Below are 22,461 nucleotides of genomic sequence, written 5' to 3' on the forward strand. Positions count from 1 at the left end.
TGTGGGGTGCACCTAGGGCTGACAGTCCTATCAGATGCAGAACTCTCAGCTCTGTGTGTAGGGTGCTACTGGGGCTCAGAGTCCCATCATATTTGCCATTGATAGTACAAGGTGAGATGGGGTCTAATGCATGATCCTACAATCGTGCCTCCTAACATGCCTGTGTGGCATGGTAGGAGGCATGATTGTGTGGATTTTGCATTAGAACCGATCATGCCTTTACCTGCATGTGTAGAGGGGGCCTGTGGTAATGAAATGATAATGAAGAATGAGATACTGGTTTTCTCTGATCTAAAAAAATCCCCAATTTTCAGGTTTAAAAAAACCCCCAAACCCCAAAATCTACATTTTTCTATAATTAAATTTAAACACCACTAATACATACATACATATATATAGGGATGTTTTATTTTGATCATGGAAAAATGTGGATTTTGGGTTACTTTTCTTAACCTGAAAATTGGGGATTTTTTAAAATCTGATAAGATAGCCTACTTAAGGGTTGCTAAGATCTTTTCTTTGGTTACATGGTCACATACTAGCATGTAAAATCTTTGGTTTTGTAATCTATTTCTCCAAGGAAGCCCTTCTCCAGAGCCGGGAAAAATCTGTGCAGCATTAAATCCAGCAAAAGGTGCAAAATGGGAAAACCAAGAGTGTAATCAGAAACTTGGCTACATTTGTAAAAGAGGAAATGCCACTTTAGAGTCTTTCATTATTTCTTCAGGTACGTTGATCAGTAAAATAAGTAGAGGTTATTGATTTACTTTCTATATCATATATGAGCTGCAAAGACAAACAAAGGCTAAAAGCATTATCAGTGCTTTGCAGCCAGTGGTTTCAAAGGAATCCCAACAAAGAAGAGGAACAATGTTTGTTCCTTCCCAGTTTTGGCTCATCCTGTCCCCTTTAGCTTGCCTTCCTCTTGATTAGATCCCAGGACTTGTATAAAGTGTCCTTCCAAAAGCAGGCACAAGGTCTCCATTTGGGGAATGACATGGCTAAGAGATGTTCAGATTCAGTTACTGAGGAAACAGAAAACATATTGCATCTAGCCTCTCATATGATTTATCATTATAAATTGTCTATGAAGTACAGTCTGTTACCACATCTATGTTTATAGTCAGAGGCAGTGGCCACTTCATTTCTTATACGTTAGGTTTATTGTACCCTTCTCAGTACAGCAGTAGTTTGGAGGACTGAAAGAAAAGAGACAAACTTTCTTAAATATGAAGGAATTGCAAAGTAAATGTAATGACATTTACAATATGCTCTTGAAAGTGTTCTGCATAATTAAGCAATTTCCAAAATGTTCACTGAGAGTTAGTCATAATAAGAATAGGTATAGCATGTTGGGGATGGCTGTGTGTGGCAGGGCACTGTAGGTGCCTACCACTTTAAGGGCCAAGCCAAGTGGCCAGGAGGTGCTTAATTGCTGCAACATTTTAGATCCATGGCTGCCTCTATAAACAGGGCAGTTTGCTGCTGGCAGGCCAGGCAGTAACATTGCCTGGCTGCAAGGTTGCTTGGCATATCCTGGAGGTAAGGGCAGGAGCTGTAGGAGATGGCCTGGAGGCTCCTGGTCCTGGGCATGACCTAAAACTGCATCCTGCCGGGAGTGTGTGGCCTGGTGGGGCTCTCAGTGGTGCGGGAGCCCCCCAGGAAATGCCAGGCCCGTTACCACCCTTGTGAAAGGCAAGTAGGGACGCCTTAACCCCAGCCCTCACCTTTAGGTGGTCCATGCTTCTGGAGGCACCTGAGCCTGCTTGGTCAGTGAGCTCACAGGGCCAGGCACACTTCCAGGTGCACCTGAGCCAGGAATGGGGGGCCCTGGTCCCTAAGTGCAGGCAGGAGTTGAAAACCCTGCTGAGGTACTTGGCTGGTCAGTGCTGGGGCCAGGACCAAAGGTTCAAAAGGGCCAGGGGCCCACCACGAGGGATGCCCATGAAGAACTAAGGAGCTTGGGGTCACAACTGGGCCTGAGATGGGGCTAGGGCTTATGGAAGCCGAAGGTTGGGGGCCACAGCTAATGGGTGAAGGCAACAGTTGAGCTAACTGCCTGAGATGCCATCTGCAAGGCTTAGGCTACAGTGTAGGAGTGGAATGGAGCTGCAAATAGCGCCCCCCGCCCCTGAATTTCAGGGTGTACAATGGTCAGCCTTCCATCTTAATTAACAGCTTAATTAATTATCAACAAGGCATGATGGGTGAGACAGGTAGGAAACTAGCCCTGTGGCTAGTGGGAAACGACCCCCACTTTGCCACACTGTGACACCCCCTGGTGGCGCTGTGACTGTGCTTCACTCTTCTCATAGTGTGGCCTCCCTTCTGTCTCACCCACCACACCTTGCTGTTTCTTATGTTTCTAAAAAGGAGGCTGCCCCTGCGCCTTTGTGTGGGCCCAGTTTGACTGAACCCCCACACTAGGTTTCCCTGGCACCCTACTGGTCCTCACTACACTCCAGCCCCCTCGCTGGGCCTCACTTTATAAGTGTGCTGCTGCAGGGGACCTCAGGTCTTAGGGGCTAATTGCATGGCTCCAGTCCTTCCCTACACCATGCCTCAAGCCTTGTGGATATTATTGCAATGTCAGTCTCATGTTGGGCTTTGGGCTCCTTGGCCACCATCCCTTTCCTCTCAGCTAGGCCTTCTAGCCTGGGCCCATTGTATTGGATCTGTCTTCAAGGCACCAGCTCGTTTGGTCTTTTTAGGCACTAGGCCCCTGTCCTCTGTCTGCGTCTCTGGCCTCACTCTATGCCCACTCCAGACTCAGTAGTCACTCCAGCCTTGAGCGTGTCCTTAGCAGAGCTCAAGGTGACCTCCATATACCTCTCCTACAGTGTCAGCCCAAACCACTGGTGTAAATACAAAATAAACATAAGCCCCTGAGCTATAACATAACATAAAATGGGGAAGCAGCCCTCTGCCCTTTTAAGAGGGAAAACCTTCTCTCCCTTCTAGTGCCAGCATGCCTTCCAGCCCTGGGCTAGCCTTTGAGCTCCCCAGGCTCCCCAAGCCTCACTGGGGTTGCACAGGCAAGATCATCCCTGATGATAAGATAGGTTGAACAGTCCATTAAGGAACCCCTGAGCTCTTCACCCTGTGGCTGCCAGGGAGAGACAGCCTGGGCTGCCTGCAGGTGCCTGCTGATCAGCTTCATTGCCTTGTTGCCCCAGCAACCTGCAGCTGTCCTGCCCTGCCTAGCTTGCAGAGCTGCACCCCTCCGTCCCCTGTTGCTCTCTTAAAGGAACAGGGAGGCTTACTGTTACAATAGGATATAATCCTGCAGGATGTTAAATGCCCTCAACTCCCATTCCTGTAAAAAGGAAGTTGGTGGCACTTCATGCCTTGTAGCTTAAGGCTTCTTGAGACCAAAAAAGAAAAAAAATCCACTTAATTCTAACACACATGCAAATACATACTTAATGTTAAACATGGGAAATCCCATTAAAGTGAACCCTGAAGCTTTTGGATTGAGTGCCACAAGGTTATATATGAGGGTTATGGGGTAGTGGCATGCACAATACATGATAGTCCACAACAAAATGAAATGCAAAAGACTACAGTTAATAGGGGGTTAAACTGTTTGTTGTACACACAAAGAAGCTCTTTGCTTTTTGTAGAGGGGATATTTATGAACTCAGTAGTTATACTTATCCCTGCAGCAGAAATCTACTTTTCCACAAGGTGGCCCTAGAATTCTAGATATACATTACATATACGATTGTAAAATGTATATAATTAAAATATATATAATTCTATATCTATATATATTCTTTATATAGATACGTATTTCTACATTTGGAATTAACAGCCTTCTAGTGTTAAGAGGCAAAACCTTAAACAAAAATGTTTTGAAGCCCTTTTGTAACACTGTACATTTGTGTGCATAGACAACTCGGTGTGGGTGTGGGTGTGGGTGTGGGTGTAGAGAGAGAGAGAGAGATCTAGTTAAAGACCGAAAGAACAAGGTAGAAAAACAAATGACAAACATTTTAAATCTTAATGTGAATGCTAATGTGTATGGCAGTATAGAACAAGTACAGAAATGTTGACTGATGTTGAACAATAGTGAGTGACCAACATATATATCTATATCTACATTAATCAATCTATCCAGTAACTTTATATATATAATATATTTCTCTATGTACACAAAAGTATAGTGTCACAAAGAGCTTAAACATGTTTCAGCTTAAGGTTTTGCCTTCTAACACTAGAAGTCTGTTAATTCCAAATGTACAACTATTTTAGTTGTTATCCTTTTTTAGCAAGTCACATATTGGTCACTTACTCCCTACTGTTCAGCATCAGTCAACATTTCTGTACTTGTTCTATACTGCCATACACGTTAGTATTCACAATAAGATTTAAAGTGTTTGTCATTTGTTTGTCTACCTTGTTCCTTCTGCCTTTAACTATATCATTTCTCATAGTCAAATGTAGAATATGCTGTCTGGGACTAGGACTTCTACATGCTGACTTGTCTTGCTTATGCACATCTTAATTATCTTAAGTCTTGTTTGGCTTTTTGGCCCGTGTAGTAAAGCAAAAGTTCAGCACCTTGCAAAGATGTCTATATTAGCATGGGAAATTCTAAGAATTTGTCTGCAGATACTTTCTGTCTTTACTCCATATAATTAGTAAAGCGCAACAGGGCAAAAAAGATGCTGAAGGAGCTTCAGGAAGAAGTGGGATCGTTTCTGGTTGATTTCCACTGTTAATGATCATTCAAGCCTGACTAAGTTCCAAATGTACTGAATATAAGTGTAGACTAGGAGGAGAGCTGGGCTGGTGCCAGGGATTGAGTTTGTTGTCCTGCTGGGTCAGGCCAACTCTCAGGATCTCAAAATTGCACTGTTAGACAGGAGGGTGTGACCCTTTTGCACATATATACACACAAAAATCATTAGGTGCATATACACACCCTAGGCACATACAACATCCAAGATTATTAGTCTAAGCACATGTACTCCTATCACCAATTCAAGCATATACACACCATACACACACAAAAAATAGACAAAAATCAGTTGTCAATACTCACACTCAATACACATAAACAGATTACTCATTCGTATACCACACACGATGATATATTTGCCAGTTCACACACACACCACACACCTACACATACACACACATGAGTTCCTGACGTGGGTGGTATGGTGTGTATGTGTGTGCTTTGAGTACTTGGGGTACATAGGGTGCTTGGTGACTATGGGAGGGGGAATCAAGGGTCAAAGATTTCCAGAAGGAGGGTAAGGAGGGAGATGGATGGGGGTTAAGATGAGAGAGGGAAAAATAAGAGAGTGAAAGTCATCAGGGCCAGGATTAGAACCAGCGGACTTAAGGTCAAGTGGCCCTGTGGTTACTTAGGGTTAATGTGCCCTGGGGCTACTTGGGGTCACCTGGTGCTGGGGTAGAAGCAAGAGAAAAAGCCCGGTGGCAAGGAGGAGACAGCTGGGAAACAGAGAGGCAGAAAGCTGGAAGAGGGGGCTGCAAACTGAGTCAGAAAGATAGGAGATCAGGGTAGGGGGCTGGAAACTGAAAGGCAGAAAGCTGGGAGATCAGGGAGCAGATAAGTGGTGGCAAGGAGGAAACAGGCAGGAAACAAAGAAGCAGAAAGCTGGGAGATTGGGCCAGGAAACAGAGGCAGAAAGCTGGGAGATAGCTGGGGAATCAAGGAGGGAGGGTTAGGAGGTCAATAAGACAAAAACCCAACTTGGGGTTTCAAAATAACAAGTTTATTAAATAGACAACCCACCACACAGCCCCACGAAGTTATTGGTTCCTACAGACACACACACACACACGCATGCATAGGCACTCATGTGTACACACACACAATGGTAGCAGGAGAGAAAAAGACTTGGTGGAGGAATTGAAGTCAAGGTGTGTAGGGACACAATCCAGGTCCTTTGCTTGGGGAAGGGAGGTAGGTGATAGCTACCTATCCTGGGCTGTGAGTTGATTCTCATTGGCCAGATGGGGTCTTCTCCAGCAATGTGTTGTCCAGAGGCTATCGCTGGCAGGGCCTCTGGGTGAATAGGTGGTGTGGCATGGTGCTAGTCCATATTGGAGAGGGTGTCCCACTGGGTCTGTCTTCACTGCCCCCTTTTATAGAGGAAGATCTTCTATGACCCTAGTGGCAGGAGCATGCCCAGGCAAGGATCAGCCCCTGGTGTACTGAGCATGTGCACTCCAGGCTAGGACATGCAGTTTCAGATGTCTGTAATGGTGGGTTCCTGCCGGTTTCTGCAGCAGTCTTTGTCTTCCAAATCTTGAGCAAGGGAGGGTCAGTGCAGGGTGATGGTTGGATCATTGAGCTGATGGTGCAGTCATTGAGTTGATTATTCAGTAAAGGCCTGCTACCATTGTATCTCAAGCACCCTCACTCATCCCCATGGAACCAATTTACATGAGACTGAATCATAGGTTGCATCTGGGCAGAGGACACAAGATGGAGGCTTGACATACAAAATGGAAACTTGACATAACTTGACATTAACTTTACTATCTTATACATGTAGGCCTAAATTATATACTCTAAATAGAAAAAAAACAGTAAAAATCAGTAAAACAGTAATCACACAGTAAAAATCAATATAAACATAATAATTATACAATATAAAACAGTGGATCAAAGAAAGAGAGGGAAAGGAAAAAAAACTTGCTATAAAATTGCTAAAGCTTATCCCATGTCTTAGCTCACTCTATGTCTTAGCTTACTCATACTTATCTATAGGGAATAGAGAGAGAAGGAAAAAGTCAGAGATAGTTGGGGAAGGGTGGGAATGCATTTCAAAATTAAAAAAAAAAAAACTGGGGGTTTTTGCTACAAGTTCAGGAATTTTTAATGTAGATGGTCAGTAGGTACAGGGTTTAGGATAACCTTAACTAGCAGTGTGACAGCTTTAGTGCCTTTAGCTGTAAATTCCCAGCCTCCTTCTGTTGTGTCTGAAAAAGGGTATTTGGCATATGCCTCAGGTTTAATGAGGTCTTTGATTGTATGTGGATCCAAGACTTACCTGCAGGCAGTCATTTTCAATATTTGGCAAAACAAAGACTATAGGATGATAGGGAAGTAGGTTGGAAAGGACTTTGAAGTCATCTAGTCCAGCCCCCCACTGAAGGCAGGATCATTCCTGACTAAACCATCACAGCTACATGTCTGTTATGCAGAAAGAGATGTTAAATGAGTTTTATAGGTTTTCCAGAATTGGAATCCGACGTATGCAGAAATACACTGATAAATGTTCAGTGGCCTACAACAAAGTTGCAGGCTGTATTTATTAGCTAGCTATAAATGTGTATTTTTTTAATGGGCAAGCGTATGGTAGTCAGCATTGTGCTTTATAGATTCACAGAAATGTAGGGGTGGAAGAGACTTCAGGAGGCCATTTAATCTAGTTCCTTGTTCAAGGCAGGATTATTCTTTGTCTAAACCATCATACCTGAAACTGGATTAGTAGTTACAACCTGGGATTAGCTGGTCATAGCTGTCAGTGCCCAATGAGTTATTTTCAGAGTATGACCTCTTGATTCTTCTGCTGAACACATCCCCTCTCCTACAGAGCAATATACATTATAAAATCTTGGAACTCTGGCAAAGTCTTCTTGGAATTTCTAGAAGTCTGCTGCTCTTGTTTTAGTCTACAGAATTTTGTTTTTGCCAAAAGGTATGAAAATGATAAATTCTGTGCAACCAAAATCATAACTGGTTTTCTAAATATTTACATTCTGTTTATTATGACTTTTTGATGGATTGCCCCCCTAAAACTCAATTGTATTATGGAGTTTACTGAACAGGAGGACTGACAATTCTCTAGTGCTGTTTCATTTAATGAGTTTAGAAACCATTTAAAACATGTTATTTGCTTTTGGTGCCCAATTTTCTTAGTGGATTCTTTATAAAGGATTCCTAAAGGAATAATTTAATTCTTTGTTTTTTCCCTTGTTGCAAGAGAGCAACTTATCTCTTCTAAGCTGACGTATGGGGCTTATATAACATATTTAAGTGCAGGAGTGAATTTACTCACATGCATACAGTTTTTGAGAACTAGCCCCTCAGGATGGGTCAAGCAATATAGAAGATAAAGAGAAATTCTGATCTGATTGTTGACAAGTGAGAAATGTATGGGAGAAATTAACTTAAAGATCTGGTTTATTAAAGACTGTATCCAAATACACAAAAAGATGCTGAATCAAAGGTATGCAGACTTCTTTAATTATGGGATTTCCTTAGCTTTGATCACTTACTCTGTAATCTCATCAATGTGGTGTTTTGGGATATATTTTTTTATTTATGTTCACATTTAAAAAAATATTTTAGTTCATTTGTTCTCATTTAGTCTCTTTATCACAAATACAGCACAAAATATCAGACAGATGTGCTCAACAAATGAAAATAAACTTTTCTTTCTTTCTGAAACTTTTCACTATTGTTTTTCTTTCAGAGACTGATATGCCTATTACATGTCCTACTCAATGGATGTCATATGCGGGTCACTGTTACCTAATTTACAGAGACCTCAAAATATGGAAAGATGCCCTAACTTTTTGTAGGAAGGAGAATGGAGATTTGGCGAGTATCCATAATGTTGAAGAGTACAGCTTTATTGTTTCTCAGCTTGGATACCGTGAGTATTTGCGCAGAGCTGCATGCATGTTTACATAGAAAAAAAATTCTGTTTGGATATCATACACCAAATATGTTGGATGAACTTAAGCTTCAGCTGCTAGAAACAACTACTTTTATATCAGTGAGATTTCCTATTTTTAAAATGGGGGTGGCAAAACCAGCAGTGTGGTGAAACTGTTCATGCATGTATATTTCTTGTTGTCAAAGAACACAGGTCAGACCTTTTTATATTTGCCTAACATAGTGTCAGATCCTGCTCTCATATACTTACACAGATATAAATTTAGAGTAACTCAACTAAGGTCAATTAGGTTATTCCAGATTTGTTCTCGTATTACTTGAAGTGTAACATTTATCATGCTGAAGCTTCTACTTCAGGGGTTTTCAAGCCTTTTTAACAAGTGTAATGCTTCTGTCTCAGTTTCAGCTCATGCACCCCTTTATATTAAGATTATTTTGGGGGCTGAGTATGCATGTGCAGGTAAGTCTGTGGGGGAGGGGAAAGGGCCACGGGGTGTGTGTGTGTGTGTGTCTGTCAGATCGAGGCCTCCATGGTGAGGGAGGGAGTGGGGCACAGACAGGGGCAGGGGCTGGGGTGAATGGGGCCCTAGCTGGGCTTGGTTGTGGGACAATCAGAACCTGGGAGGCTCATCCAGGGGCACAAGGGGGCTCCCACCTCTATGCACATCCTAGCAGAGGCCTGGGGAGTATGTGCCCCCCCCCAATCTGTACATGGGGCAGAGGCGGCTGCCACTGTGTGCTGGTCTTTGTGTGCTGCTGCAGCTGCCCTGGGAGTGGTATGATGCCATGTGTGTCCCACTGCCGGGTGGGCAGGGGGAGGTGCAACACGGCTCAGCAGTGGCAGGCATGTGGCATTGCACAACTCCCAGGGCCGCTGCAGTGGTGCACAAAGCTCAGTGTGCAGCGGCAGTTGTCTCCTCCCCATGTATGGACTGGGGGTGCATGTGACCCCCAAACCTCAGCTGGGGCACGTGCAGTGGCAGGAGTGCCTTTGTACCCCCAGAACCTTTTTAAGTATCTCTAGGGGTACACATACTACTGGTTGACAACCACTGTTCTACTTGAAATGAAAGGGAAAAAATGTGTTTCAGAAGGCTGCCTTGTACAAAATGGAAAGGGAAAAAAGATATTTAAGTACAAATGTCAGAATTTTGAGGAAGAACAAGGTGTATAAAGTCCCCAGATTGTATTTTTAGACAATGTTATCAGTTGCTTGTATTGTCTCATTCTAAAAATAAATCAGACCTAGCTCTTATTCCATAATCCTTCTTTCCTTTCTTTCTTCAGCCCATAAATGATTCAAATAGCTTTCATCTTTGTTAAGGCCGAGAGGAGTTTTACTAATATTTTGCCTTGTTTTGTTGTGTTGTAACTCAGGCTGCTGGAATAGGGAAGAAGCAGAGTGTCTTAGTAAAGTACAAGGTTGGAAGGTCTGGGTTCTGTTTCCAAAGCTGTGATTTGCATCTTTGGGCCTACTATTTAATATTTCTTTCTGTCTCAGCTTCCTTACCTTTTAAAAGGGCTATCTGATTAGCCTGCTTATACATGATACTTGCCCAGCCTATTGTGATGAGTGTAGAGCTGATCTAGGCAGCTAATACAGATATCTTTAAAAGGTCATTTGTAGTTAATTCATGGTGCAGAAATTTGTGTGAAGGTGGGATCTTTCTTAAGTGTGCATGTATGTAGGTGTGTGCATGTGTTTGTGTGTGTGTCTGTGCTTGTGTGTGGCCTGCTACCAGTGGATTAACAATGCTACTGATGACTCTGAGAGCAGCACCATTGGGAGTCTTGTATTTCTGGTAGGGTCACCCACGGCAGTATGGTTAAAGGTGAGGTATCAGACAAAGGGCAGTCCACCACAACATAACAAAGGCCTCAGTGGTGGAGCAGAAGCATCAAGAAGGCATACTTCTCAAAGGCTGAGAAGGTGGATGAAGGCTGTAGTTGAAGAATAACCGCAATTGTCTTGGATCTCTTGCCAATGGACACAGGTTTCTCCTTTGCCAACATCCATATGGTTGCTGATGTGCAACGGCCTCCTCAAGTAAAACAAGTCACATGCAGCATTCTCTCACTGGATCCAACTTCTACCACAATAACCAGTCACAGATACCCATAAATTCTATGGCTAGGGACAGAAGTTACACATAAACCTGTTTAAGTGATGAGAACCTGGTTTAAACCTGTAACAGAACATAGTTCAGTGCATATAAACCAGTTTCAAAATGGATGAAACTGGTTTAAGGTAAACCTGATTGAATGTAGTATCAGACTTAACTGATTTGAGTCAAAATGGTTTATGGAACTTCTGTCCCAGACCTCTTTCTGGTTTAAGTTAAAACAGAGTCCCCCAGCATCCCAGTATGCTTTTCAGCCCTGGGCTAGACTGTCTGCTGCAGCGAGCAGGGCTGGCCCCAACCCTCTCCTCTCTAGCCAGGGCACTATTACTGCTCTGGCTGGCTGAGAAGGGGGGTGGGGAACTGCAGGCACAGCTGAATCTGCCTGGCTTGCCCCCATCCCTACCCCACCTCCCCTTGCCACTCAAGCAGGGTTTCCCCTCCCCGCCCCACCGGTGTCTGTGTGTGTCTTCAATTTCACTGGGACAAAGGCAGACAGATCAGTGTCTTTTTAGGGCTTTTTGGAACTAATCAACAGGTCAGCTGGTAATGTTCCTCCTTTCCTTTCTTGGAAAAAGCTGTTTAAGAAGAGCTTGAACTAATGAAAGAGAGGCCTTTGTTTTCTTGATGGGCTGATAAACTTTGTGCCTGTCAGTTTGCTGCAGACAGTATGAAGAAGCAGGGAGAGGGACATTGAAAAGCTCAGTATCAACAGATGCATGCACTCCACATAAGCAGTACTCCCTCCCTCCATCCAACCTTGCCTTGGAGTGCTAGCCAGGGGCTGGGGTCTTGCAACGCTCTGGCCCCTTGAGCAGTGAGCCAGGAAAATCCTGGTGGGGGGCTGCTTCCCCCTCCCCTTTCCAGGCATACTCCACCTGGGGACTGTGCAGGCAGAGTGGGGGTTTAAACCCCTCCCTAATTGGAACATCTTGATGGGGATAGGCCAGACCCCCCTCAGCTCAGCACTGTGGAAGGCATGAGTGACTGGTGCCTGCTGAATCTGGGGGAGCACCTGCAGAAACTGCTGGTGGCGGCAGCCCTGTCGGGGGGCACCAACCCTACCAACAGCATCAGTGTCGGCAGTCAGGGGGAGCACCAGCCCCATCAGTGGGGCCACATGCACCCCCGTGTGCCCCCTACCAGTCACCTATAGTGGAAGGGAAGGGAGGGCTCACTCTAGCCCCCCCTGGCTTCTAGCCAGAGCCACTGCAGGTGTGTGCCTGCAATTATTGATTCAAAAGTAAATGTCTATCCACTTGAAAATCAGTTCAAACTTTGCAGAGTAGACTAACCTGCAAAGATTGAATTTATTCAGGCTCTGGCTTTTAGAATGTCTGTCCCTAGCCTATGAAGTCCTGTGGTGATAGATGAGTGGTGATGGGGATAAAGTGATTGCCAGGAGTCCCTAGTCATGGATCTGCAGGCAGGACATGGTCACATGTTGATCACTCCACCCTTGGAATAGGTCAATAGGGTGATTTGGCAGCTGTGATCTTGACTAAGCAGTTCTTTTTAGGGTCCCTCTGCTCACCGTGCACAGGGAACAGGCTAAAAAAGGTGCTCCAGACATAAGCTGTCCCACTTTATCTTACCCACCTAGATAGGTACTTCCAAGGGAATCATTCAGCTGATAGTCAAAACACAAAAATGTCATAGACATAGATTTCATAGACATTAGGGAGCAGCCTGGAATGTAAAAACCCTATTAGATGACCAAAATAGTGACAGACCCGGGCGTAGAACAGTTATTGTCCCCTGAGAACTCTCATGATACAACATTGATATTGCTGCTCTCATTGAGACCAGATGTGCAGTCAAAGGCCAACTGAGGGAGGAGGGGTGACTATATATTCTTCTGGAAAGGGAAACTTGCAAACGGTAGGTGAATACAGTGTTGATTTTGCCATTAAGAAACAGATTGTCTGCCAAATGACCAAATTCCCTGTTGTCATTAATTGAGTGCCTCATGACTCGCCACCTCCATCTGACCAATTCACCTCCTACCATCATCAGTGCATACACTCCAACATTTGATCCTGAATAAGAACAGAAAGAACAGTTTTATGCTGACCTTGATGAAATTCTGACCATCACCCTGAAAGAGGATGAGATCATGCTTCTTGGAGATTTCAGTGTGGGAGTTAGCTGGTACTTCAACATGTGGAGGGGTACCACTGGGAAGGGAGGAATGGGCAAGGCCAATCCCGATGGCATCATCTTACTGGGTAAATGTGTGAAGCATGATCTTTTCATTACTAATACTGTCTTCAAACAATGTGACAGCTACAAAACAACATGGCAACACCCCCACTCAAAACAACGGCACCTACTCAACCAAGCCATGGTAAGAGTATCTGATCTAAAAGATATTTCTATCACATGTATTATGAGAGAAGCTGCTGGCTGCTGGACTGATCATCACTTAGTGAAATGAATCATGTCCATTAGGGTTGTGCTGAAACACCAAGAGCAGTCCAAAAACAACATCAAGTGCCTTCAGACTCCTAGACACTGCGAAGCCCTGCAAACATATGTTATTAAGAAACCTGGCAGTCTTAGGTTTGAAAATGATAACACTAGTGTTGAGAAAGATTAACAAGCTCTGAAGGAGACCATTCATCACCTGATGCCATCAGGACTGGTTCGACATAAACAATGCTGAGCTCAAAACCCTTCTCAATTGGAAGAGAAAAGCTTTCTGCAAGTGACAAAACTATCTTATGTCCAGTCAGAAGCTAGAGAACACTTTGATGGCTTAAAGCTGAAGCCCAGAGGAAGATTCAAGAAATCAAAAACAAATGGTGGGAAGAGAAAGCAAAAAAATTGAACATTTTGTTGACAATCAAGACATGTGAAGCATCTTCAGTGCAATCAAGGCCATGTATGGACCTTGTGAACTCACCCAGATTAGATGGCAGTATACTCTGAAGATGGCAGTATTCTCCTCAAAGACAAGTCCATCAAAAATCTCTGGAAGGAGCACTACCAAAAGTTCATCAACCAAGAATTGATGGTGGCTGATGAAACCATCAAATCCATCCCATAGCATCCAGTAAGAGAAGCACTTGCCAGTCCACTTACCTCTAAGGAAGTCCACCAGGTGATAAGACAGATAAAGAGCAACAAGGCATTTGGTCCTGATGGCATACCAGCTGAGGTCTTCAAAGTTAGTGTGGAAACTATGACCAAAAAGCTCCATATACTGTTTCTCAAAATCTGCAACACCGAGAAAATTCCTACTCACCTAAGGAATGCCAAGATATTTTAAAGTTTAATATTGTCAACATTTTTAAAAAGGGAGATAAGATTGTCTGTGGAAACTATTGAGGTTTCACCCTCCTTTCCATTGCTGGGAAGATCCTCACTCAAATTCTGCTGAACCAGCTACTCCTTCTTGCCAAGGAAATCCTTCCTGAGTCTCAGTGTGGCTTCTGGCCAGTGAAAGGCACCATGGGCATGATTTTTGTGGCCTGGCAGATACAGGAAAAGTGCTGAGAACAACACCAGGAACTGTATATGGCCTTTATTGATTTGACCAAAATCTTTGACTCTGCCTTTGACCCAGTAATGGAAGCACTTGCCAGTCTACTTACCCCTAAGGAAGTTCACCAGGTGATAAGACATATGAAGAGCAACAAGGCATTTGGTCCTGATGGCATACCAGCTGAGGTCTTCAAAGTTAGTGGGGAACTATGACCAAAATGCTCCATTCACTGTTTCTTAAAATCTGTAACACCGAGGAAATCTTTGGAGGGATGTGGGCAGTGAGGTTCTGCAGGGGTCCTGTAGGGCTCGGTCCTCAGGCCTGGAGATCCGCAGGGCTCAGTCCTCAGGCCCGCACTGTTCAACATCTTCATCAATGACTTGGACAAGCGGGTAAAAAGCACCCTGTTCAAATTCTCAGACAACACTAAGATGTGGGGGGAAGTGGGCACGCTAGAAGGGAGAAATAGGCTGCAATCAGACCTAGACAGGTTACAGGGGTGGGCAGATGAGAACAGGTTGGGTTTCAACACTGACAAGTGCAAGGTGATGCATCTGGGGGGGAAGAACCAGCACCATACCTACAGGCTGGGGAACTCCCTTCTCATCAGGGCAGAGACAGAAAAGGATCTTGGAGTCATTATTGATGCCAAAATGCATGGGCTGACAGTGTGGGGACGTGGTGAGGAAGGCCAACTGTACTTTGTCATGCATCCACAAATGCATCTCAGGTAGGTCCAAGGAGGTGATCCTCCCCCTCTATGCGACACTGGTCAGGCTGCAGTTGGAGTACTATGTCCAGTTCTGGGCGCTGCACTTCAGGAGTGATGTGGACAACATGGAGAGGGTCCAGAGGAGGGCCACTCGCATGATCAGGGGGCAGCAGGGCAGGCCCTACGAGGAGAGGCTACAGGACCTGAACCTGTTCAGCCTCCACAAGAAAAGGCTGAGGGGAGATCTAGTGGATGTTTGCAAACTAGTCACGGGGGACCAGCAGGCATTGGGAGAGCCCACTACCAGGAGTGACAAGAAATAACGGCCATAAGCTGGCAGAGGGTAGATTCAGACTAGATATCAGGAGGCACTACTTCATGGTCAGGGCGGCTAGGATCTGGAACCAACTTCCAAGAGAAGTGGTGCTGGCTCCTACCCTGGGGTTCTTTAAGACAAGGCTAGATGAACACCTTGCCGAGGTCATTTAACCCCAGTATTCTTTCCTACCATGGCAGGGGGTCAGACTTGATGATCTGCTCAGGTCCCTTCTGACCCTACAAACTATGAAACTATGTTAAATGTGAAGGTCTATGGAAGATTTTATCAAAGTTTGGCTTCCCACAGAAATTTATCACCGTCCTTCATGACCAGATGACTGCCCCCAACCTGTGCAGTGGCTCCACTATGGAGCCCTTTGCCATTTGAACTGTCATCAAGCAAGGCTGTGTGATTGCACCAGTTATGTTTTCCATCTTTCAGTACAGGATGGATGGGAACCTTTTCAATCTCTCCCACCTCTGTGCTAAAACAAAAGTTATTTTGTCATCGTGGATCTTCAGTATGCTGAAAATTGTGGTGTTGTTGCACATGCAGAGGACGACCTACAAACAGCCCTTAACTGCTTCTGTCAGTCATACCAGTGTCTGGGACTGACCCTTTACATTGGAAAAATAAAGGTGCTTCACCAGCCTGCTCCAGGCCAATCAACTTCCCTGACAAATCTTCATTGATGGACAGGAGATGGAGAATGTTGAACAGTTTGCATACCTCAACAGCCATCTCTCAAAGAAGGCCAACATCAATGAGGAGATCCAGCATAGGATCCGATGTACCAGCTCTGACTTTGGAAGACTGTATCATCATATGTTCAGCAATCACAACATCAGACTTGAACAAAACTTCTACTATATAAGGCTGTGGTAATCCCAACTCTTCCCTGTGGCTGTGAAGCTTGGATGACCTACAGGGACCACCTGAAAAGCCTGGAACACTATCACCTGTGTTACCTCCAAAAGATTATTGGCATAAAGTGAGAGGATCATTGCATAAATGCCAGTGTCCTCACCAATGCAAATGCCACCAGTATGGAAGCATTGATTATTCAACATCAGCTGCAGTAGACAAGGCACTGTGTGCACATGCCAAATGTGCATTTACCAAAATAACTGCTATACTCCCAACTCAGTAAAGGACAAAGGACACACAGGGTCAGCGGAAATGCTTCAAGTATACCCTCAAGGAAAACATTAAGAAATGTGGTATTGACACCACACAATTGGGAAGAACTAACCTGGGACAAGGCTACATGATGATGCCCTGTGAGAGAAGGCACATCTTTTTTTGTGGAAAACTATCTCTCAATGGAGGAAACAGAAAAACAACAGCAACCGAATTAAAGGAAACAAGACCAAGAATCCATGGTTTGATCCTCCCTTTAACCACAACCTGTGGCATTTGCCAGGGAGTCTGTGCCTCTAGGATTGGTGGTCTTAGAGATCAATGGACTCATTTACAGCCCTTTACTTGACCCATGGGAATGATCATCCTTGACTGTGAGGGATCACTGCCACTGCCAACCAGTGGATTCACTCTTTTCAAAGAGATGCAACTTGTATTTTGCTTTAAACGGTGATACACTAGTACATACTTTAGTCATTCATAGTAGATTGTTCCACAGCCTAATGACTTCTGTTGAAGATCTCTGACTCTTGAAAGAGTCATTCTTGGTTTACCCATGTTTTCTTCATAGAGTAAAGTATTCTTGGATAATGTATAGAGACATGGTCCCTAGTAAGCCAGGCCTGTCATATGCATGGGACTGTAATCCTCTCTCTGTTCTAACTGATGCTAGAGGTATATTTCTTAAATTAATCTAGAAGCTCAGTATATAATTGGATATAAAATTATTGTTTGTCCATTGCACTATTTTTCTGCTTTTTGTACCTTTTTACAATGCTATGTAGTAATATTCTTGGACAGCTGTATGGAGTGTTAAATTAGCATGTAATATTCTTGGACAACTGAATTTTATGGAGTGTTAAATAGCATGTATGAAGATAAGAAATCCATGCTTGTGGAATTATGCATCAGCAATATGTTTTGAAGAAGACCCATTTGTCTATTGATACTGTTAAGGCCTTTGCTAATTTTTTCCATGTTGATTGTGGTCATTGGTTTTGAAGATGGTATAATTTTGGGAGTTTGGATATGGTGACCTTGAACCTTTAGAGGCTGACAGTGTAAGTGGATATTGGGAGAAAAAAAGAGAACACTATTGTGTCCTGTGATAAGGCAAAGAGAGAGTAAATAGTATAAGGGAAAACATGTGAATGTTGCCTATTGTTTAGTGGAATATAAGGTCAAGATCAATGGAAAATTATGGGTAAAAAGCAATATTTCTATCACTAGGAAAGGATATTTACAATGAGCATATTACAACAGCTGTTTACGTTCTGCCTGGATTGCATATTAATTGAAGGAAGGACTCTATGTACATCTTGGCAGTTGTATCCCATTTTTAGTGTTCCAAGCCAAAGGAAACACCTGCTGCCTTGAGCGTAGGCTTGGTGAAAGACCAGACAAGGTCCATGGCAGTTCTTAGCAGCAAGGATATACTGTAATACAGTGGCTGTTTAAATATCTATCACGTTATTGTCTCTCCAGGGGCCTATGCTTACTTCAGATTACAGTTTTACCTTGCTATCCCTATAACTATAGCATTTAAATATATTTCTTAGTAATTATGATAAATGACAGATTATGCTGAGCAAAGCCTTAAAAATCAGTATTACTGGAGACTATCCTGTGACACTGATGGGTGTCTTTCTGGATAACTGAAACAAAATATATAATCTTTGATGTTTGAGAAATACTTTGGCAATGCAACTAGATATCAAAATCATTATGATGACATGCTGGAGTGGAAAATTTTAAGATCAAACCAACCAACAGAAAAAAAATGCAGTTTCAGAGATGCTCATTTATCTGTATTATCTTTCTGAGGATAAAGTGCAGTATATTACACTGATGGTGAAACATACAGATGTTCTAATACCTTCTTTTTTCTCTTTACATTTTCTTTAACCTCCCTGGACCTTCTATCACTAATAGCAGAGTAGCTGTCCATAAACAAATAAACCCTAAAAGCCAACTTAAATGTGAAATCATAAAACTCATACATAGACTAGATTGTTTTAACTTGGCCTCAACAAAGACTCTAGGTTCTTATCTCTCATATTTTGTACTGAAGGGTAGCAGCAGAAGAGAAGGAGGGTATATTAGGCCTGTGCAAAGTGGCTAGCATTCACTTTGGATTCGGATTTGGCCGATTTGGGGGAAAGTGATTTGATTTGGTGATTCAGCTGCTGCTGAATCTGTGAATCAACCAGGCCCATCCCCGCCAGCCCGGCAATGGCTTCCCTGCCTGCCCCTCCTGGCACTTGGAAAAAAAAGCCCCGACTCAGCGGGTGCTGCTGGGAGGGGGGGCAACCCCTGCTGCCCCATGCTGACCCCACGTGCTCCCCTCAGCCCCCCCATGGCTGCCCAGCCCACTGTGGCTCTGGCCTTTTAAGAAAAAAAAACAACCCAAGAAAAACCCTGCACTCACCTTTCCTATTGGCGGGTGGCAATCCCTACTGCCCCATGCCATGTGGGGGGCTCTGCGTGAGACCCCAAAGCCCTGAGGCTGTTGCAGGAGTGGTGAGTCCTGGGGCTTTTATCCATTACTTTTTTCTTAAAGGGCCGGAGCCATGGTGGGCGGGGCAGCCATGGGGGGAGGTTGGAGGGGTGGGCGTTGGAGCAGAATGGGGCAGTAGGGGGCAGCACGGATTCCCCCCCCCCCCAGCAGCACCCAGTGAGCACTGGGGCTTTTCTTTAAAGGGCCAGGGACTGGGGTGGGTAGGCAGGGCAACCATGGGTGGGGCTGGGGGAGCAGGCAAGAGTCAGGGGGACTGTGGGAGCAAGGAGGGGATGGGGCCCTGAAGGGGTCCCCCTCCAAGCCCCCCTCCCCTGCCCATTACTTACCAGCTCTGAGTCCAGGTGCAGCTCCGCTCTGCAGCCACCGGGGACTGTCTGAGTCGTCAAAACTCTCTGAATCTTTTCTCAAGATTCGGAGAGCTTTGAATTGATTTGGACCTTTTAATTGGTCCCCTGATTCAGTTTGGATTCAGAGATTCAGCCACTGAATTGGGCTGTATCTCCTCTGAATTGAATCGCCACTTGAAGCTTTGCACAGCCCTAGAGTATATCCTTTTGAAAAAAGGGCCCAGAAACTATTAATTAAAAATTTCTGAATGGCTTTTTATTTAGGCCACAGCAATTTACAGAATCTGATTCTGAGATCCAGTTATTGTGGTTAGATTGTCTCGACTGTTTAAAAGGGATAGCCTTTCCTGATAATAAGAGTGGACATGTGAGGAACAGCCACCATTGTTTATCAAACATGGAAACAACTTCCTGTGTCTTTTTTTTTAACCCCTCGACCATAATATCTAAACTCTAGAAAGGAGATGAGAATTCATACTGTTAAAATGATTGTTGGCAAACTTGCTTTATTTTTTTTTATGTTTTAGAGCCAAAGGATGAGCTGTGGATTGGACTGAATGACAATAAGGTTCAAATGTATTTTGAATGGAGTGATGGGAGTCCTGTGACATACACTAAATGGTTGCGTGGAGAACCAACCCATGCAAATAATAGGCAAGAAGATTGTGTTGTCATGAAAGGAAAGGTAAAGTTATAGCTGTCACAGTCTTCTCACATTAACCTTTTTTTACCTTTTTTGCTCAGGAGAATGGGAGTTGGGAATATTACTGTATGAAATAACTTTTGCTGATCCAGAGATTTGTAGATTTCATCTTTTGGAGGAACCTTAATCTCTTCAAAGCTGCTAGGAAATTGTTTCAATTGGTTGCATGGTAAACTTGCATGCTGAACTTTCCTCAGATGTCAACTACTTACATTTGCTATGCTGCTCCCTGAGTCAACTTCTGTAGGAATCCCATCTGTGAAACTGGGCATTAGACCACACTTAACCATGCTTGGTGTAGCTTATTTCACAGAACACTGTGAAACAGAACAGTATTTGTGAATGTAACTTCCAGAGGCAAAGAGGGGAAAAAATGTTTTTGAAACTTTGGAATTTTCTGCTTGGACTGGAGGGCAGGTTTATATTTCACAAATGTGCTGATGATGGTAAGAAAATATATATATATATATTCTTCTGTTTAGAAAATAGCCATGATTTTCTAGGAAAAAAACTTATGACTCCTACCTTTTGGGCCTTTTGGTTAGCTATATTGCATGAATTTATTGTAAGAGCTTAATTGAATGTGCATTCTACATTTGTATATATGAGATAAAGGATTCAATATCTTAACAAAAGTCTCTGTTGATTATGTAGATGCCATTGTCAGATTGTTTCCAAAAGGATTATTTACTGGCCCACACCTGAAAAAATGTTGTGTGGTTGCTACAGTGATTGACATGGTCAGCAAATAATAGCAGCTTAGGTAACGGTCTGATAAGAGTCAGTAACGAGACAGAGATGCCTGGTGTTGGCAGAAAGTATTTTTCTAGATCTGTGATCATGTGAAAAAATGTACTTCTCTCCAATGGCATTTCTCAGATATTTTATCAAGGAAAGGAAAGGGTGGTGGTGGGGAACCCCTTAGAACCCAATATGCTGAGCTTACTCAAAAATCTAGGCAGTTATTCTGGAGATTGTGGGAGCTCACCTTCCTCTGGAAAAAAATTATCACATTTTGTAATTGTAGGTTGTGGCAGAGAACAGGTTGTGCTTGCCACTTTACAGGGTTTGAACAGGCAGGAAGCAGCCTGCAGGTAGAAGACCCAGTCAAGCAGTCACATGGTAGTTAGGAGTTCGCCTGATTGGTGGAGATGTTGGGGAGTCTGGGTATAAGGCTAGGTCCTGAGACCAGGGCTGGCAGTTGCTGCAGGGAGCCAAAGGAATGACATCATCCAGTGAGAAATATGCTGCTCCCAGAACACTCTGAAGGACAGGGTAGGGACTATGGAGGTGGAGGAGTTTCCTGGTCCTGGGGCATGACCTCCACCACACCATCCAACTGCACCTTGCTGGGGTTGGATGGTGTGGTGGAGCTGCCTGTGGCAGGGCAGTCTCCAGGAAATGCCACCTGTGCCTCCCCAGTGAAATGTGAGTATGTGGTGCTGGAAAGCCTCAGCCTCTGCTGCCTTGCAGGTGACCTCATGGAGGGGAAAGGCTAGGGGAATACACCCCAACAGATAAGCAAAGAGCCAAGGCCCACTGAGGAGGGCCTGATTTGGGGTCTAGGCCAAGAGAAGGCGGCCTGAGACAGGGCCCACTGAGTGAGGCCTGAGGTTCAGAGGGCATAAGGCCCCAATGCCCCAGTGAATGAGCAGCCTCCCACCTAGGAACAACTTTAGTTACAACAAAGGCATGGCAAGCAAGCCAGGTGGGTGGGCCAATGTAATGACTGACCCTGGGACAGATGCTGAGCTATTTGTTTAAATTTGGTCCATAAAAACAGGTTGAACAGCCACAGCTCCTGTCATTCAGAGGAAACTGTGCTGTTTCTGCACCTCTCAGGATCATACCATACCTGATCACAACTGAAAAAAGTCAGAAGTTGGATTGGTCCTATTTGCACTCTTCTTGAGGTCTGCCTATTTAGCAAATGATTTATAAGGCCACATCACCACAATTCAGGTTGTTTTGTCATTGACGTAAATGGATTGGGTTCCATTATTTGTTTTTATTTACACGTGAACTAAAACAGCCCATTTCCTTTAAAAATTAAAAATAGAAGCAACCAGTAGAAGTAAAGATAAATACAGCAGTTTCTGAAAAAGAGTGGCCCATTTTAATTATTGCATTCAAGACAGATATTTCATAGCAAATTTTTTCAACATGGCTTTTTATACCATATTTTAACTTTGTTATGAACCATTTTATTTCTGACTTGGCATATTTTCTTCTCGTTTTCATTGTGGAGGAGAGTATCCATTGCATATTTCTCTCTTTTAATGGCCTTTATTAGTGTTGACAAAATATAAATTGAAGAAATGAAATGCTTTTTGGTAACTAAGGGAATTGAGAACTTCTTTAAGCGCTTCATAAGTAAGCATAAAAAATGAAGGTGATTATACACACCTAACTCTGTCATACTTGGAGCTGTACTTCTGCAAATTGCAATG

The 22,461-nt window shown here is 43.8% G+C and overlaps 1 protein-coding gene across 2 annotated transcripts in view; it reads left to right on the forward strand.

The window, feature by feature from the left end:
- The window catches only part of LOC149864949 (macrophage mannose receptor 1-like), a 109,666-nt gene that overhangs the window by 19,043 nt on the left and 68,162 nt on the right, over positions 1-22,461 (forward strand). For both annotated transcript variants that reach the window (XM_090047237.1, XM_090047236.1), the window contains exons 6-8: positions 581-727; positions 8,460-8,642; positions 19,836-19,993. In XM_090047237.1, coding sequence (XP_089903363.1) covers positions 581-727; positions 8,460-8,642; positions 19,836-19,993 — 488 coding nt within the window. The remainder of the gene's footprint in view (positions 1-580; positions 728-8,459; positions 8,643-19,835; positions 19,994-22,461) is intronic.

This window comes from Crocodylus siamensis, chromosome 5 (genome assembly GCF_052110815.1).
Source record: "Crocodylus siamensis isolate JL-2025a chromosome 5, ASM5211081v1, whole genome shotgun sequence".
NCBI classification, from domain to species: Eukaryota; Metazoa; Chordata; order Crocodylia; family Crocodylidae; genus Crocodylus; species Crocodylus siamensis.